This window comes from Borostomias antarcticus, assembly GCF_949987555.1.
Source record: "Borostomias antarcticus genome assembly, chromosome: 7".
Taxonomy (NCBI): Eukaryota; Metazoa; Chordata; class Actinopteri; order Stomiiformes; family Stomiidae; genus Borostomias; species Borostomias antarcticus.
Genome location: NC_140240.1, coordinates 31,119,016 through 31,137,932, shown reverse-complemented (window position 1 = coordinate 31,137,932; position 18,917 = coordinate 31,119,016). Strand labels below are relative to the sequence as shown.

The 18,917-nt window shown below is 51.4% G+C and overlaps 1 protein-coding gene across 1 annotated transcript in view; it reads right to left on the bottom strand.

The window, feature by feature from the left end:
* Positions 1 to 230: 230 nt before the first annotated feature.
* Positions 231 to 18,917, bottom strand: part of LOC311311727 (potassium voltage-gated channel subfamily KQT member 5-like) — a gene marked incomplete at both ends in the record, with an annotated part of 119,967 nt that continues 101,280 nt past the window's right edge. The window contains 9 exons of the mRNA XM_084441480.1: positions 231 to 1,232; positions 1,465 to 1,591; positions 2,677 to 2,778; positions 6,179 to 6,310; positions 8,444 to 8,552; positions 11,708 to 11,931; positions 13,933 to 13,989; positions 15,843 to 15,869; positions 17,427 to 17,521. Of these exons, the coding sequence (XP_084297606.1) occupies positions 231 to 1,232; positions 1,465 to 1,591; positions 2,677 to 2,778; positions 6,179 to 6,310; positions 8,444 to 8,552; positions 11,708 to 11,931; positions 13,933 to 13,989; positions 15,843 to 15,869; positions 17,427 to 17,521 (1,875 nt within the window). The remainder of the gene's footprint in view (positions 1,233 to 1,464; positions 1,592 to 2,676; positions 2,779 to 6,178; positions 6,311 to 8,443; positions 8,553 to 11,707; positions 11,932 to 13,932; positions 13,990 to 15,842; positions 15,870 to 17,426; positions 17,522 to 18,917) is intronic.

The window sequence follows — 18,917 nt, the reverse complement described above, 5'->3', positions numbered from 1 at the left end:
ACCTTAATTTTCCCCACAATTTTTAAAACAAACTTTTTAAAAGAATAATTCATGCAACGATATGTCATGTACGGTCAACATATATGAAAAATACTATGCTTTATCAAACCAATCAACATGAAAATAAACAACAGAAAGGACCCCAGTAATATTAGTACCCCCCTCCCATTGCCCGTCCTAAAATGTGAGGTGAGCCTTGTGACTGGTCTGTCTGAGGAGGGTGGGCGTGTCTATTTTAGCCGCACGTGAGGCAGGCTCAGTGAGTCGGCGCTCCCGCCCGAGGGGGGCGTGGCCGTGTGCCCGCTCGCCAGGCTCCTACCGGACCCCGCCCCGGCGCCGCCGACCCCCGTCCTCAGGAGTTCGGCGGAGTAGGAGGGGGGCTCGGCGGCCCCCTGGGACAGGAAGTCGAAGCCCCGCGTCTCCACGTCCTTGTCGCTGATGAAGAGGTCCTCGTCGCCCCACCCGCCCCCTCCTCCGGCGTCCCGGTTGCTGTCGGAGCCCGTCGGGGAGTCCTGCCCGCCGGGGGAGGGGACCGGGGCGGCCGGCATCAGGTCCTGCGCTGACAGGGACTTCCCCAGGCCTCGGTCCGCCGGGCTGGGCTTGGGGCAGGGGCCCGCGGTCACGGGCACCAGGGGCTCCATCTCCAGGCTCATCTGTCTCCTCCAGGAGCCGTCCTCTCTCCGGTCCCCCGGGCCCCCAGGCCTGGAGGGGGCAGCGGAGGGGCCCGGCACCGTGCGTCCGGGAGGGGGCGGGGGCCTGGCCAGGGTGGGGAACCCCCTCTCCCCTCCCCCGCACGGACTGGGGGTGAGGCCGGTGGGGGTGAAGACGGGCGGGGTCACCCCCCCGCCACCGCCGCCGCCCCCCGGGTTCCCGCCATCGGGCGTGGCCGGCCGGGGATGGGCGTGGTGATGCGGAGGAGGAGGGGGGGGCGGCCCTGGGCCGGAGAGGGGGGAGGAGGAGGCGCCGGCAGGGAAGTCCAGCTCGCTGGGCGGGGCCAGGATGAGGTGCAGCCCCCGGGAGAGCCTGGCGTTGGGGGAGGGTCGTGGGGGGCCGCCCACCTGCGGGGAGCAGGAGTAGTCCTTGGTCAGGACGGAGGACTGGTAGTCGGAGGTCTGGTCCAGCTCAAACAGCGGCAGGGAGGCCAGAGTCAGGGCGGACGAGGACGAGCCTTTACGCAGGACCTGGCGGTAGATATCCAGCAGGGAGTCCAGCTTCGACTCGATAGACTGGACCTGGAGGGAGGGAGGGAGAAAAGGAGGGGAGAAAGAAGGAGAATGATGAAGGGATGAAGGACTATTACCCCATGGTGATATACATTTATCATACGTCATAGTCCTCCTGTCAGTCAGTACAAGAGTCAACATACGACCATAAGAGTACTGAACAGCATCGGTCATAGTGTCCGTGACTCCTCCCACTCACACACACACACACACACACACACACACACACACACGCGCGTACCTGTCGTTCCACCCTACACACTCGTCCCAGCATGCTCACGTCCTCTAGGATGTCTCCTTCAGACAGAAGCTTCTCTCTGATCTTCTTGTCCAGAGGGATCTGACCCTTCCCCAGGATCTGGTCCACTCTGTAGAGCACACACACACGCACACACGCACGCACACACACACACACACACACACGCACGCACCCACACGCACGCACCCACACGCACGCACACACGCACGCACACACACACACACACACACACACACGCACGCACCCACACGCACGCACACGCACGCACACACACACACACGCGCACACATACACACACACAAGATAATTTTGTCAGTGTCAGATTCGTTATACATCCAGCAGACCCAAACGCTGAGGAGTGAAGCGAAGAATCGTACTTAGGTAAGTAATTAGTAACTATTAACGGCCCACACACCACAGTCTGAAAGAGAGAGAAGTCGACGGTTAGACTGGATTTGAAAGGAGCGTTGAAGCTTTAGCCTCGAGGAGCAGCCTCGTCTACAACCCGGGTGAAAGTTCTCTGAAGCAGTTCTATGAAGCAGTTCTATGAAGCAGTTCTATTCCGCCGCCAGTAGGGGGCAGTGTTCCCTTTGCTCCTATGAGAAACGTTTCAACGGTCTTTCAAATCCAGTGGGGTTCAAAAAAGAAACTCGGCCAAGGCGACACTGAAGAGACTGAAACAAGAAGGGAAGATATAACCCCCCCTGTGAGTAACCCTGTTAGTTTAGAAAGCCCTGAGGGTTTGTTTTCCTGATCACTATGGGCTAGTTACCACGGATACCAAGGAAGTCTGCATGCAAGCTGAGGGGGTGAAGGAAGTACGGAGCGTGAGGACATGGCAGTGTGTGTGTGTGTGTGTGTGTGTGTGAGTGCATGTGTGAGTGCATGCATGGGTGTGAGTGCGTGTGTGTGAGTGGGTGTGTGTGTGGGTGTGTGAGAGTGCGTGTGTTTGTGAGTGCGAGGGTGTGTGTGCGAGGGTGTGTGTGAGAGTGGGTGTGTGTGAGAGTGCGTGCGTGGGTGTGTGTGAGAGTGCGTGTGTTTGTGAGTGCGTGGGTGTGTGTGAGTGCGTGTGTGTGTGTGTGCGAGGGTGTGTGTGAGAGTGGGTGTGTGTGAGTGGGTGTGTGTGTGTGAGAGTGTGTGTGTGTGAGTGGGTGTGTGTGAGAGGGTGTGTGTGTGTGAGAGTGTGTGTCTGACCCCTGGGCAGAGTTCTTTCTGGTCTGGCTGTAATACAGAGGCAGGGAGGGGGAGGAAAAGGCCTTGGCTCTGAGAGGCTGGGGGCCCACTATCCTGTCCAGCCTGGGGAGAGAGAACACACACACACACATGCACACGCACATACACACATGCACACACACATGCACACACACACATGCACACACACTCAGGCACACATACGCACACACATACACACACATGCACACACACTCAGGCACACATACGCACACACATGCACACACGCACACACACGCACGCACATACACACACATGCACACACATACATGTACACACACATGCACACACACACACATGCACATACACATGCACATACACACACACATGCACATGCACATACACACACACATGCACATACACACACATGCACATACACACACACACACACACACACACACACACACACACACACACATATGCATGCATTCACCCAGACAGTGATGTGACCACCCACCCACACATACACACACCCAGACACACACACACACATACACACATGAATAAAACAAGCAGGGGGACTAGGCAGTGCTATTGGGTTGCCAGGTTCACACAGAGGCAGAACAGAACACTGTCTGCACATAGTGTGCAGACTTTTTCCATGCTATTTATTTATTTATTGCGTGGATCAGAAATGTGTAGGAGCTGTGAGCATCCATGGTGGTGTGCTTATTACCCTAGCATTACTAGTATTCCTGAACACGGAGGTGATGTACTTATTACCCTAGTATGACTAGTATTCCTGAACACGGAGGTGGTGTACTTATTACCCTAGCATTACTAGTATTCCTGAACACGGAGGTGGTGTACTTATTACCCTAGCATTACTAGTATTCCTGAACACGGAGGTGGTGTGCTTATTACCCTAGCATTACTAGTATTCCTGAACACGGAGGTGGTGTACTTATTACCCTAGCATTACTAGTATTCCTGAACACGGAGGTGGTGTACTTATTACCGTAGTATGACTAGTATTCCTGAACACGGAGGTGGTGTACTTATTACCGTAGTATGACTAGTATTCCTGAACACGGAGGTGGTGTACTTATTACCCTAGCATGACTAGTATTCCTGAACACGGAGGTGGTGTACTTATTACCGTAGTATGACTAGTATTCCTGAACACGGCGGTGGTGTACTTATTACCCTAGCATTACTAGTATTCCTGAACACGGAGGTGGTGTACTTATTACCGTAGTATGACTAGTATTCCTGAACACGGAGGTGGTGTACTTATTACCGTAGCATGACTAGTATTCCTGAACACGGAGGTGGTGTACTTATTACCCTAGCATGACTAGTATTCCTGAACACGGAGGTGGTGTACTTATTACCCTAGCATGACTAGTATTCCTGAACATGGAGGTGGTGTACTTATTACCCTAGCATTACTAGTATTCCTGAACACGGAGGTGGTGTACTTATTACCCTAGCATTACTAGTATTCCTGAACACGGAGGTGGTGTACTTATTACCGTAGTATGACTAGTATTCCTGAACACGGAGGTGGTGTACTTATTACCGTAGTATGACTAGTATTCCTGAACACGGAGGTGGTGTGCTTATTACCGTAGTATGACTAGTATTCCTGAACACGGAGGTGGTGTACTTATTACCCTAGCATTACTAGTATTCCTGAACACGGAGGTGGTGTACTTATTACCCTAGCATTACTAGTATTCCTGAACACGGAGGTGGTGTACTTATTACCCTAGCATTACTAGTATTCCTGAACACGGAGGTGGTGTACTTATTACCCTAGCATGACTAGTATTCCTGAACACGGAGGTGGTGTACTTATTACCCTAGCATTACTAGTATTCCTGAACACGGAGGTGGTGTACTTATTACCGTAGTATGACTAGTATTCCTGAACACGGAGGTGGTGTACTTATTACCGTAGTATGACTAGTATTCCTGAACACGGAGGTGGTGTGCTTATTACCGTAGTATGACTAGTATTCCTGAACACGGAGGTGGTGTACTTATTACCCTAGCATTACTAGTATTCCTGAACACGGAGGTGGTGTACTTATTACCCTAGCATTACTAGTATTCCTGAACACGGAGGTGGTGTACTTATTACCCTAGCATTACTAGTATTCCTGAACACGGAGGTGGTGTACTTATTACCCTAGCATTACTAGTATTCCTGAACACGGAGGTGGTGTACTTATTACCCTAGCATTACTAGTATTCCTGAACACGGAGGTGGTGTACTTATTACCGTAGTATGACTAGTATTCCTGAACACAGAGGTGGTGTACTTATTACCCTAGCATTACTAGTATTCCTGAACACAGAGGTGGTGTACTTATTACCCTAGCATTACTAGTATTCCTGAACACGGAGGTGGTGTACTTATTACCGTAGTATGACTAGTATTCCTGAACACGGAGGTGGTGTACTTATTACCCTAGCATTACTAGTATTCCTGAACACGGAGGTGGTGTACTTATTACCGTAGTATGACTAGTATTCCTGAACACGGAGGTGGTGTACTTATTACCGTAGTATGACTAGTATTCCTGAACACGGAGGTGGTGTACTTATTACCGTATTATGACTAGTATTCCTGAACACGGAGGTGGTGTGCTTATTACCGTAGTATGACTAGTATTCCTGAACACGGAGGTGGTGTACTTATTACCGTAGTATGACTAGTATTCCTGAACACGGAGGTGTACTTATTACCCTAGCATTACTAGTATTCCTGAACACGGAGGTGGTGTACTTATTACTGTAGTATGACTAGTATTCCTGAACACGGAGGTGGTGTACTTATTACCGTAGTATGACTAGTATTCCTGAACACGGAGGTGGTGTACTTATTACCGTAGTATGACTAGTATTCCTGAACACGGAGGTGGTGTACTTATTACCGTAGTATGACTAGTATTCCTGAACACGGAGGTGGTGTACTTATTAGCGTAGTATGACTAGTATTCCTGAACACGGAGGTGGTGTACTTATTACCGTAGTATGACTAGTATTCCTGAACACGGAGGTGTGGTACTTATTACCGTAGTATGACTAGTATTCCTGAACACGGAGGTGGTGTACTTATTACCCTAGCATTACTAGTATTCCTGAACACGGAGGTGGTGTACTTATTACCGTAGTATGACTAGTATTCCTGAACACGGAGGTGGTGTACTTATTACCGTAGTATGACTAGTATTCCTGAACACGGAGGTGGTGTACTTATTACCCTAGCATTACTAGTATTCCTGAACACGGAGGTGGTGTACTTATTACCGTAGTATGACTAGTATTCCTGAACACGGAGGTGGTGTACTTATTACCCTAGCATTACTAGTATTCCTGAACACGGAGGTGGTGTACTTATTACCGTAGTATGACTAGTATTCCTGAACACGGAGGTGGTGTACTTATTACCGTAGTATGACTAGTATTCCTGAACACGGAGGTGGTGTACTTATTACCGTAGTATTAGTATTCCTACCTGGTCTGGAGACTCTTGATGCGGCTCAGCATGTCCAGGTGTCCGGCGGAGTACTGCTCGATCACGTCCTTCACGTCGTACGGACGCAGCGTCTCCTTGAACTTCTTTTTGGCCACGTGGAACTTCATGATCCTGGACGGCACAGGACCCAGACAACACATCTCAAAACACAATGTTCATATCGCTCAGTTGTTACTTTGTGTAGCCAGGAAATGTGCATTGCTTTTTTTGACATATATGAATATCTAAATAAACCGTGGTGCATATCTAAATGAACCGTGGTAAGAATATCTAAATGAACCGTGGTAAGAATATCTAAATGAACCGTGGTAAGAATATCTAAATGAACCGTGGTAAGAATATCTAAATGAACCGTGGTAAGAATATCTAAATGAACCGTGGTAAGAATATCTAAATGAACCGTGGTAAGAATATCTAAATGAACCCTGGTAAGAATATCTAAATGAACCGTGGTAAGAATATCTAAATAAACCGTGGTAAGACTATCTAAATGAACCGTGATATCTATATGAACCGTGGTAAGAATATCTAAATGAACCGTGGTAAGAATATCTAAATGAACCGTGGTAAGAATATCTAAATGAACCCTGGTAAGAATATCTAAATGAACCGTGGTAAGAATATCTAAATAAACCGTGGTAAGACTATCTAAATGAACCGTGATATCTATATGAACCGTGGTAAGAATATCTAAATAAACCGTGGTAAGAATATCTAAATGAACCGTGGTAAGACTATCTAAATGAACCGTGATATCTATATGAACCGTGGTAAGAATATCTAAATGAACCGTGGTAAGAATATCTAAATGAACCGTGATATCTATATGAACCGTGGTAAGAATATCTAAATGAACCGTGGTAAGAATATCTAAATGAACCGTGGTAAATGAACCGTGGTAAGAATATCTAAATGAATGCACGTATAGTTGGGGAGTAAGAGAGGCTGTCTGGGGAGTGGAAGGTTCCCGGTTCGATCCCAGCTCCCGGCAGTGTGCCGACGTGTCCTTGAGAAAGACACTGAACCACAAAATCACTCCCATGTGGCTCAGTGCTCAGTACCTTCACAGCTAGAAGGTCTCTGTGTGTTTAATAATACCGATGAAAAGCCTCTTCCTATTCAAATTGATTCAAGGGATTTGGTTCGTTCATTCATTACCCACTTATTTTTTCACCATTCTAATTGTTTCACCATTTAAAATGATTGAGACTTGATTCTCTGTAGGTACTATTTCATGCTGTGTCTAATATATTTTAAAAGTTTTGTGTATTTCGAAAATGTTTTATGTATTTTGAAAAAACTGTTTATTTTGATCATTTTAAAAGTAAATGGTATGTGAATGTCAGCTGGGTAATCCTGGCCACTCCAGTGGGGTGTGCGGTGTACAAACTGATATTTCCTGTTTGTCAAATATGACAAAGATCTATTGTTGATCGAAACGTTTTGGAGCGATTTTTGAAGTCGTGAGCCTCTTTTTCATTCTACAGTTCTCACTGCAACCACTAGATGGAGCCCTCAATTAAACAATAACGCCAGCGTGCTGTGAGTGAGGAAAGAGCATTGAAGTACTTGTGGACAGGTTATAAAAACAAAACCAACATTGCTCTGAATCTGCTTAGCCTACACTAGCCCAGTCATCTGGAAAAACAATTTACTTCTTCTAAAACTAACATCCTGTTAGGTTTGCAAAGGCCTGAGGAGGTGGAATGAGCAGTACTGCTTACTCTAGCTGCGTCAGGGTAAATCTATCACTCTGAGAGGCTGTGGAGGTCGGCCCAGTGAACACACACACACACACACACACACACACACACACACACACACCTGTGGAGACTGGGGGCCCGGTATGAGGTGAGTGGGCTGAATATGACCGCCTCGGGGCCCCTGGGGATTACTAGGGTGAGCCTGACGGGTTCAGAGGTCATTTACCCTGGGGTAATTCCTCAGGGGGTCAGAGCAGGCATGTGCAGTGCTGGACTGTATTTCTCCTGTAGGATTAAAGTCGAGCTTCTCACAACATGGCTGCATTTCACTAGTTCCGCCATCTTTATCCACCGCTATGACGCAAACGCAACAAGCTACAAACACACATGTAGGAAAGAAAAGGGAACTTGATCCCATATAAGAGAGAACGTCAAACAGTCATCAAAAAAGTTCCCTCGTTCCGTAGCCTAACTCTGAGACGGGGTCGGAGTGAAGCGGAAGTGATGTCACTGGGGCGGGTGATGTCATCAGGGCGCTCACCTGACGGCTCTGATGACGCACTTGACGGAGGGCAGCAGGTCCTCCACGGAGATATCACAGTGACAGCCCCGCTCGTCAAACACATCCTCCCCCGCCACGTTGGGCTCAGCTGGAGGAGAGGGGGAGAGAAGGGGTATGAGCAAGATAGGGCAAACACATCCTCCCCCGCCACGCTGGGCTCAGCTGGAGGAGAGGGGGAGAGAAGGGGTATGAGCAAGATAGGGCAAACACATCCTCCCCCGCCACGCTGGGCTCAGCTGGAGGAGAGGGGGAGAGAAGGGGTAGAAGCAAACACATCCTCCCCCGCCACGCTGGGCTCAGCTGGAGGAGAGGGGGAGAGAAGGGGTATGAGCAAGATAGGGAGAGGTATGATGGAGAGATGGGGGGGTTGGAGAGAGAGAGAGAGAGAGCGAAAGGAGAAAGGGTTGATAGAGAGAGAGAGAGAGAGAGGAGAAAGGGTTGATAGAGAAAGAGAGAGAGAGAGAGAGGAGAAAGGGTTGATAGAGAGGGAGAGAGAGAGACGAGAGAGAGAGAGAGGGAGGGGAGAAAGGGTTGATAGAGAGAGAGGAGTGAGAGACGACGAGAGAGAGAGGGAGGGGAGAAAGGGTTGATAGAGAGAGGAGAGAGAGAGAGGGAGGGGAGAAAGGTTCGAATCGACAGCATGCAGTAATGAAATGGAAAAAGGGACTTTTGAACCCTGTCTGTCCAGGAAACAGTCTCTCATTCTGTCCAGGAAACAGTCTCTCATTCTGTCCAGGAAACAGTCTCTCATTCTGTCCAGGAAACAGTCTCTCATTCTGTCCAGGAAACAGTCTCTCATTCTGTCCAGGAAACAGTCTCTCAAATTGTAATTAATTGCCAAGTGTATAATTGATTAGATGAAGTAAATGTCATGCGTATTGGTTTTACCTTCAGGATCTCCTTGGCAACCTTCCAGCTGATACGGCACTGTGCCTTTGTTTTACTACAGTCTAATGATACGGTCTTACATGCAGGAAGTGAGCCAGCCCAGACCAGCCCAGACCAGACCAGACTAGACCAGACCAGCCCAGCCCAGCCCAGCCCAGCCCAGCCCAGCCCAGCCCAGCCCAGCCCAGCCCAGCCCAGCCCAACCCAACCCAGCCCAGCCCAGCCCAGCCCAGCCCAGCCCAGCCCAGACCAGACCAGACCAGACCAGACCAGACCAGACTAGACCAGACCAGACCAGACCAGACCAGCCCAGCCCAGCCCAGCCCAGACCAGCCCAGCCCAGCCCAGACCAGCCCAGCCCAGCCCAGACCAGCCCAGACTAGACCAGACCAGACCAGCCCAGCCCCAGCCCAGCCCAGCCCAGCCCTACCAGCCCAGCCCCGCCCCGCCCCGCCCCGCCCCGCCCAGTCCAGTCCAGCCCAGCCCAGCCCAGACCAGACCAGACCAGACCAGACCAGACCAGACCAGACTAGACTAGACTAGACCCAGACCAGACCAGCCCAGCCCAGCCCAGCCCAGCCCAGCCCAGACTAGACTAGACCAGACCAGACCAGCCCAGACCAGACCAGCCCAGACCAGCCCAGCCCAGCCCAGCCCAGCCCAGCCCAGCCCAACCCAACCCAGCCCAGCCCAGCCCAGCCCAGCCCAGCCCAGACTAGACTAGACCAGCCCAGCCCAGTCCAGCCCAGCCCAGACCAGCCCAGCCAGCCCAGCCCAACCCAACCCAGCCCAGCTCAGCCCAGCTCAGACCAGACCAGACCAGACCAGCCCAGCCCAGCCCAGCCCAGCCAGCCCAGCCCAGGCCAGCCCAACCCAACCCAGCCCAGCCCAGCCCAGCCTAGCCCAGACCAGACCGGACCGGACCAGAGCAGACCAGACCAGACCAGCCCAGCCCAGACCAGCCCAGTCTCTACAGCATGACAGCCTGCTAGAGCTCATCAGGAAAAGCTGATTTGTGGAATTATTCAACATTTTATCTTATTTCTCTCTCACAGTTATGTGTCTCTCGCAGTTACACTTTGATATGTCCATGGTTTTATTCAAGTTCTACTAACTTTCAGTCAGGGGAAAGTGTCAAATCTGAGAAATATTCATTGTTTCAAAGATCTTCAGCATCAGTGAGTGACTGCAGGAAGATGCTGTAACTACCAGCCTGGTTCTCAAAGCTGCTCTCAAACAGGCAGACTGCATCATGGGACATTCTCTCTGCTGAAACCAAGGCAACCTGTATAAGTGCAGCTGCTGCACTCTGCCCTGCTTTCACACTCCACCTTTGCTGATACTGTAAAAATAAATACAAAAACAATATCTCAAGAAGGATAAACTGCTACTGGGGCACGTTAGTCACGACTCAGCAGCTCTGACGCTCTGCCAAGCTAACCTTGGGGGGGGGGGGGGGGTAGAAGCTAACCTTGGGGGTGGGGGGGTAGAAGCTAACCTTGGGGGTGGGGGGGGTAGAAGCTAACCTTGGGGGTGGGGGGGGCTAGAAGCTAACCTTGGGGGGGGGGGGGTAGAAGCTAACCTTGGGGGGGGGGGGGTAGAAGCTAACCTTGGGGGGTGGGGGGGATAGAAGCTAACCTTGGGGGGTGGGGGGATAGAAGCTAACCTTGGGGGTGGGGGGTAGAAGCTAACCTTGGGGGGTGGGGGGCTAGAAGCTAACCTTGGGGGGTGGGGGGGCTAGAAGCTAACCTTGGGGGGTGGGGGGTCTAGAAGCTAACCTTGGGGGTGGGGGGTCTAGAAGCTAACCTTGGGGGGTGGCGGGGCTAGAAGTGGTCGAGAGTCCTGCTCAATAAAAGGTTATCTACACACCCAGCATCAGCTGTTACTGAGAGGACTGGCGTGTGTGTGTGCGTGTGTGTGTGTGCGTGCGCATGTGTGTGTGTTAGTGTTCAAGGTGGAGGAGAACTGTGTGTACAGTACTTATGTTTTGAGGGTGAGAGTGAATGGTCTGTGTGTGTGTGTGTGTGTGTGTGTGTGTATGTGTGTGTGTGTGTATGTACTGTGTGTGTGTGTGTTCTGTGATGTTGTGCTCGGTCCACGTTGTCGTCAGCGGCTCGACCCCTCGCTAAGCACACGCTCCGTCAGGCCATGCCCCGGTGGTTCTGCCCCCCCCCCCCCCCCCCGTTAAAGGCTATTAGATCAGTCCCCTCCCCTTCCTGATTCCAGCAGCACACCCAGGCGCTGACCCAGTTGGGCTCGGGTCCGGTCCGGTCCAGGGGCGCCGCTAACAGCATTAACATTCTCCTTAAAACCAAACCAACCGTGTGGATGGATTGACTGATTTTGCCGCCTCACCGTCGGTGGTGGACCGTGATTGGCTCTTGAGGCGGAGGGAGGGCCGGAAGCGTGTGCGGTCGTTGAAGCTCCAGCTCTTCTGGACCTTGGCGGGGGAGGAGCCCTCTGTGCCTTGCTCCGCCCCCGGCGACCGGCGGTCGTTCACCGACGACATCTGGCGACTCTTGATGCTCTGACCTCGCGGGCTCGCTAGACGCACTCTGTCTTTGAAGCTCAGCTTCTGGCTATGAGAGAGAGAGAGAGAGAGAGAGAGAGAGAGAGAGGGAGAGAGAGAGAGAGAGAGAGAGAGAGAGAGGGAGAGAGAGAGAGAGAGAGAGAGACCAAGAGAGAGAGAGAGAGAGAGAGAGGGAGAGAGAGAGGGAGAGAGAGAGAGAGAGTGAGAGAGAGAGAGAGAGAGAGAGAGAGAGAGACCAAGAGAGAGAGGGAGAGAGAGAGAGGGAGAGAGAGAGAGAGAGAGGGAGAGACCAAGAGAGAGAGAGAGAGACAGAGAGAGAGAGAGGGAGAGAGAGAGACAGAGAGAGAGACAGAGAGAGAGAGAGAGAGAGAGAGAGAGAGGGAGGGAGAGAGAGAGAGAGAGGGTGAGAGAGGGAGAGAGAGAGAGAGAGGGAGAGAGAGAGAGACAGAGAGAGAGAGAGAGAGAGGGAGAGAGAGAGAGGGAGAGAGAGAGACAGAGAGAGAGAGAGAGAGAGGGAGAGAGAGAGAGAGAGAGAGAGAGAGAGAGAGAGAGATAGAGAGAGAGACAGGGAGAGAGAGAGGGAGAGAGAGAGACCAAGAGAGAGATAGAGAGAGAGACAGAGGGAGAGAGAGGGAGAGAGAGAGGGAGAGAGAGAGAGAGAGAGAGAGAGAGGGAGAGAGAGAGAGAGAGATAGAGAGAGAGACAGGGAGAGAGAGAGGGAGAGAGAGAGAGAGAGAGAGAGAGAGAGGGACAGATAGAGACAGAGAGAGACAGAGAGAGGGTGCAGAAGAGAAAGAGGGAAGGTAAGAAAAGGGGACAGAAGAACAGAGATAAAGGGGGGATGTGTTGGAGGTGTAGAGTGGAGAGAGAGAGAGACATGTCATCATTACAGTAAGTAGGAACCGTTTCAGGGGGCGAGCGAGGTTAGGTTCAGTCACAACTAACAGGACAAAATGCAACAGGTGGGAATCAGAACTCTTTCATCTTTCATCGTCTCATGACTTCAGACGCTTCCCAAACCTTCAACCAAAGCATTAATCAGACGCTTCCCAAACCTTCAACCCAAGCATTTATCAGACGCCGGATAGATGGGTCTCGTCACCGGACCAGCATGCATTGCAGCAGGCGCTTATCCAAAATGCAAGCGCATATCAGGCAAGATGCTTCAGCAGAGCCCTTCTGTGTGTGTGTGTGTGTGTGTGTGTGTGTGTTCCTATTGATTGGCTAGGTCGGCGCTCCGTCACTGTCCGGCCAATCCTTGTCTCCCTTTGTGTCTCTCTGATTGGCTACGGAGGTTTTAGAGAAGTAGCCACGGACGTTGACCCCGGGGGGGTCGGGACGGAAGTCACTGGCAACGGCTCGTGGAAAGTGCGGTCTCCCCTGAAGGATTGTGGGATGTGATGGTGAGGTGCAGGGGGCAGGGTGGAAGAGAGAGGCCGGGGAACAGCGCTGTGTGTGTGTGTGTGTGTGTGGGGGGGGGGGGGGGGGGGGGGGCTTGGTGATGAGCATGCTGGGAAGAGGAAGTAGGCAGGCAGCAGGCAGCGCAGGAAGCAAACCAGTCTGTCACTAGCGGCTGGTCTGTAATGTGACCAGGATGCAGACGAGCCGAGTCTGTGGGAGGTTGATCTACTGGGGCGTGAAGTGTGATTGAGGATACTTCATGAATACGCTGACGGCAGAATATTACAACGTCTGTGTTCACAGTGTTTATTCTGAGGGTCAGAGAAGAGACTGTCGACGACATATATGACGACATATTAATGGTTGAGAAATTGGTTCATAGCTATTGCCTGATTTTTAAGAAGAAGCGGTTAAAACCCAAGCAAAAAGAGCGCATCTCAGGCAGCTTCCATGAGAACGCGTCTCAACATGATTCCAAAGCCAGCTCAAAAATAATGGTCGACTCGGCCATCTTTGTAGTCCACCTACAGTGTGACTCGGCCATCTTTGTAGTCCACCTACAGTGTGGCTTCCCGAGGAGGTCCATGCATCAAGAGTTAGTCAGCATTCCCAAACGGCCGGGTCGGGAGCGAGCGGGGGCGTAGTGTACCTATGTTTGCGAGTTGAGCACCTCCTCAGAAGCCTCTGTCTACCACTCAGACCCTTACTAGAAGACCAGGAGATAGAGGGAGGCCACATTACTGGGTTGGTACATTGTGAAAATGAAACTTCTGTGTATACAATATATTTACGGTTTTCAGGACACTTACAGACATGTAATGCATACAAAGTGTACGTCTGCAGAGGGCTATGCATACTTTCAAAGTGTACGTCTGCAGAGGGCTATGCGTACGTCTGCAGAGGGTACAGGGGTAGCCCTGTATGCGTACTTTCACGGTGTTATGTGGTGCTTCTGAAACCTTGACGGACTCTAGAGGACTTTTAGAGGTTGAGCGAGCGTGGCTACCGTCTGTCTGGCGTCTCCATCGACCGCTGACATTAAACTCACGGGATCGAGGCAGTTGAGACTGAACACGACACCTTTCCAGAAACCTGCAATTTAGTGACTCATCTGTCACTTCCGCTGACGCGCCTCACTCATCCCGGATAATAACACCTCTCTCCCCTCCAGCGGGGGCGCTGAGTCACAGCCCCGCCCCTCTCTCCCCTCCAGCGGGGGCGCTGAGTCACAGCCCCGCCCCTCTCTGGGTCGAAGGTCACACGGTTCTGTAGCTCTTGGTCTTCTGGTTCTGTTTGGTCTTCTGGTTCTGTTTGCTCTTCTGGTTCTGTTTGGTCTTCTGGTTCTGTTTGGTCCTCTGGTTCTGTTTGGTCTTCTGGTTCTGTTTGCTCTACTGGTTCTGTTTGCTCTACTGGTTCTGTCTGGTCTTCTGGTTCTGTTTGCTCTACTGGTTCTGTCTGGTCTTCTGGTTCTGTTTGGTCCTCTGGTTCTGTCTGCTCTTCTGGTTCTGTCTGGTCTTCTGGTTCTGTCTGGTCCTCTGGTTCTGTCTGGTCTTCTGGTTCTGTTTGCTCTTCTGGTTCTGTCTGGTCCTCTGGTTCTGTCTGGTCCTCTGGTTCTGTCTGCTCTTCTGGTTCTGTTTGCTCTTCTGGTTCTGTCTGCTCTTCTGGTTCTGTTTGCTCTTCTGGTTCTGTTTGCTCTTCGGTACTTTTTCCCGACACGCCTTGATTTGGGGCCGTGTCCATGGCGATCCCATCATGGGAACATTCTAATACTCAGCTGGAATAAACATGATCATTCCTCATTTAGTCAGACCGCTGAGGCAGCTTCCTCTCTGAACACCCTGGGCACTCAACATGAGAGAGAGGGAGAGAGAGAGAGGAAGGATGGAAGAGGAGGAAGAGTGTGTGTGTGTGTGTGTGTGTGTGTGTGTGTGTGTGTGTGTGTGTGTGTGAAATAACAAACTGAGAAAGAGGGAGAGATGGAGAGAGAGAAGAGAAAGGAGGATAGAAATGAGGCCCTGAGCTATGAAGTAATGACTCATCTTGGTGGTCACGTTAAGAACGCTCATTAGTGACCGTCTCCATGTTGTGGAGCTCATGCAAGGTCATTCTGACCTTCAGCAAGGGAACAGTGAAGAAGGGCTGGTCAGAGAGCACAGGGGTCAGAGAGCACAGGGGTCAGAGAGCACAGGGGTCAGAGAGCATAGGGGTCAGAGCTCAGGGGTCAGAGAGAACAGGGGTCAGAGAGCACAGGGGTCAGAGAGCACAGGGGTCAGAGAGCACAGGGGTCAGAGAGCACAGGGGTCAGAGAGCATAGGGGTCAGAGAGCACAGGGGTCAGAGAGCACAGGGGTCAGAGAGCACAGGGGTCAGAGAGCACAGGGGTCAGAGAGCACAGGCCTCCACCCAGCCATGCATTCTGCTGGACAGGGGAGCTCCGATAGGGATGGAACGATTCACTCAACTCCATAATGACCGTTTGTCTTTTATCTTCTTTCTTTTTTTCTTTCTATACATTCTCACAAAACATAATAACATTATTTGAAACGTAAATATCACAAACCTTGTTGTCGAGTCTCCCTGTTCCTTTCTTGGGTTGAGAGAGAGAGAGAGAGAGAAGAGAAGGGGTAGAGAAGGAGAGAGAGAAGAGGAGGAGTAGAGAAGGAGAGAGAGAGAAGAGGAGGGGTAGAGAAGGAGAGAGAGAGACGAGGAGGAGTAGAGAAGGAGAGAGAGAGAAGAAGAGTAGAGAAGGAGAGAGAGAAAAGGAGGAGTAGAGAAGGAGAGAGAGAGAGAAGAGGAGGAGTAGAGAAGGAGAAAGAAGAGGAGGGGTAGAGAAGGAGAGAGAGAAGAGGAGGAGAGAAGGAGAGAGAGAAGAGGAGGAGTAGAGAAGGAGAGAGAGAGAAGAGGAGGAGTAGAGAAGGAGAGAGAGAGAAGAGGAGGGGTAGAGAAGGAGAGAGAGAGAAGAGGAGGGGTAGAGAAGGAGAGAGAGAGAAGGAGAGGGAGATTAGTCAGCCAAGTCATGTTGGGGCAGCGCTGCACTGAACACATCAACCAATCACAACAGAGCTGAACAGACATGACAAGACCAGGTGGACGAGCACAACCATGCAGGACTATCAACACCAACCAGGACAGCGCCAGCAAGGAGGGCAGATTACAAGAACTAAACATGATTCTGTGTGTGTGTGTGTGTGTGTGTGTGCGTGTGTGTGTGTGTGTGTGCGTGTGTGTGTGTGCGTGTGTGTGTGTGTGTGTGTGTGTGTGTGTGCGTGCGTGCGTGCGTGCGTGCGCGTGCGTGTGTGTGTGTGTGTGTGTGCATGTGTGTGTGTGTGTGCGCGTGTGTGTGTGTGTGTGTTATACATATGTATGTAAGCATAGTCTACACTTTCAGCAGATGGCCTCCCCAATATGTCCAGGCTCCAGTGAGATGATCCTTCTGAAACGTCATTGGCCGATGATGCCGATCAAGACATTCATGTCTCCCAATCAGACGGGCTCTTCTCAGCCCTCCGCCAGTCCCACGCTAGAGACGCAGAAGTGAAGCTCATTCCATGAAGATGAACGGCCTCATTTATTACACCTCCATCGCTGGATGCGTCATGGAGGCCAAGAGCTAAAATGGCCTCTCAGTCTCCTCCTCGTGTCTGTGTGAAGTGACTGACTGAGGGACCTTGTCCAGGCTGAAGGGGTGAGGATACATATGGCCGGATGGGAGATATGAATGCCTGTTTGAGTAGCATTTGAACGTTATTGTTCAGTTTGGTTTAGCACAGTATAGCTTGACTGAGGTGTTTTGTCTGTGATATATACTGTAGCCATTTTGGACAGAAGGAACCTGGACAATATTGGTCTTTTTGATGGCTGTGAACCATTTTCTTATGAGAAAAAGGCAAATTATAAAATCTAAATGTACTCATATACGTTGTGAGGTACAGAGAGAGAGAGAGAGAGAGAAAGAGAGAGAGAGACAGAGAGAAAGAGAGAGAGAGAGAGAGAGAGAGAGAGAGAGAGAGAAAAGAGTAGAAAAGAGGAGAGATGGCACCAAAAAGCGTACTACTATAATGTGTATTATGTGAAAAGGAAGAAAGGTCATGGAGGTCACAGGGGCACAGACACCAATCAGAGCCAGCTGCAGCAGGTGACCTACTTGGTGGGGCTGCAGGTGTGTAGAGCCTTCAAGTGAGGCTTCCAGGTAGCGATGGAAACTGAGTTCTCATCGGCCGCATAGCTACGCCAAACACACTGCATGCAGAATACACAAAACCAGGAAAGAAAGGAAGAGGGAGGAGAGAAACCAAGAAAAGAAAACAAAGGAGAAAAAACAAAAAAGAAAAGAAAACTCAAAGAAAAGAACAAGGCCAGGAAGGAATGATGAGGGAGGAGGAGGAGGAGGAGGAGGGAGGAGGAGGAGGAAGGAGGGAGGAGGAGGAGGAGGGAGGAGGAGGAGGGAGGAGGAGGAGGAGGAGGAGGAGGGAGGAGGAGGAGGACGGAGGAGTAGGGGAGCAAAAGAAACGAGAAAAGAAAAGGAGACAAAGCGAAAAAATGGAAACAAAAAAAGTGATTAGTGAAAACACAACAACATGTGGCAGGTCTGTCGCCGGGCGGATTTCAGGCATGGATACATGCCTGTGGCCGCGCCAGGGCTGGAGGCTCTCATAGTGTCGCCACGTGGCGTCCAGGTCGGGCCTGCTGCCGTCGGTCGAGTAATAACGCCACGCAGCCTGGGACCGGGAGGGGGGGGGGGGTACGCAGGGAGGGGAGGAGGGAAGGGTGGAGGGATGAGGAGGTTGAAAGGAGAGGAGGAGGAGGAATGGAGAGGTGGAGAGAAGAAGGATGGGAGGAGAGGAGGAGGAGGAATGGAGAGGAGGAGGGAGGAGGAGGAGGAATGGAGATGTGGAGAGAAGGCAGGGAGCAGAGAGAAGAAGGATGGGAGGAGGGAGGAGAGGAGGAGGAGAGGACAGAGGGAACATGGGAGGAACGCAGAACAGGAGAGAAGGTACAGAACCTGACTGGGGGAAGCAGAGGGGATTCTGGGACATTGGGGGTGGACATTTTAACCTGGAGGAGGAAGTCAGCTTCATTCATCCATTGCCAGGATGGAACATGGCTTTCAGGAAGTTGATGAGGGGGCAAAGGGTGGAAACTGTGTAACAACAAACTGAAATCCTCGGCTTTTTATCAGTCGCTTGGCCCACGCAGGTGAGCTGAGGTACACAACATTTCAGCAGAGAGATGAGCTCATGATGAGGATGGGTAAACAGCCCTGAGGTGGCTGATTGAAGGACTTTCATGTGTGGCTCACAGAAGAACACGTAGGCGGCATCTCAAGGTCCAACAGGGCAGTTAAGCTCTACTGGAATCAGAGAGAGTGGGCGGCTAGCGAGCCGGACTGATGGTCTTAACTGGATGAGACAGGCGGCTAGCGAGCCGGACTGAGGCGGGTTCTAAGGCGGGTTCTGTACCTGGATGAGACAGGCGGCTAGCGAGCCGGACTGAGGCGGGTTCTAAGGCGGGTTCTGTACCTGGATGAGACAGGCGGCTAGCGAGCCGGACTGAGGCGGGTTCTAAGGCGGGTTCTGTACCTGGATGAGACAGGCGGCTAGCGAGCCGGACTGAGGCGGGTTCTAAGGCGGGTTCT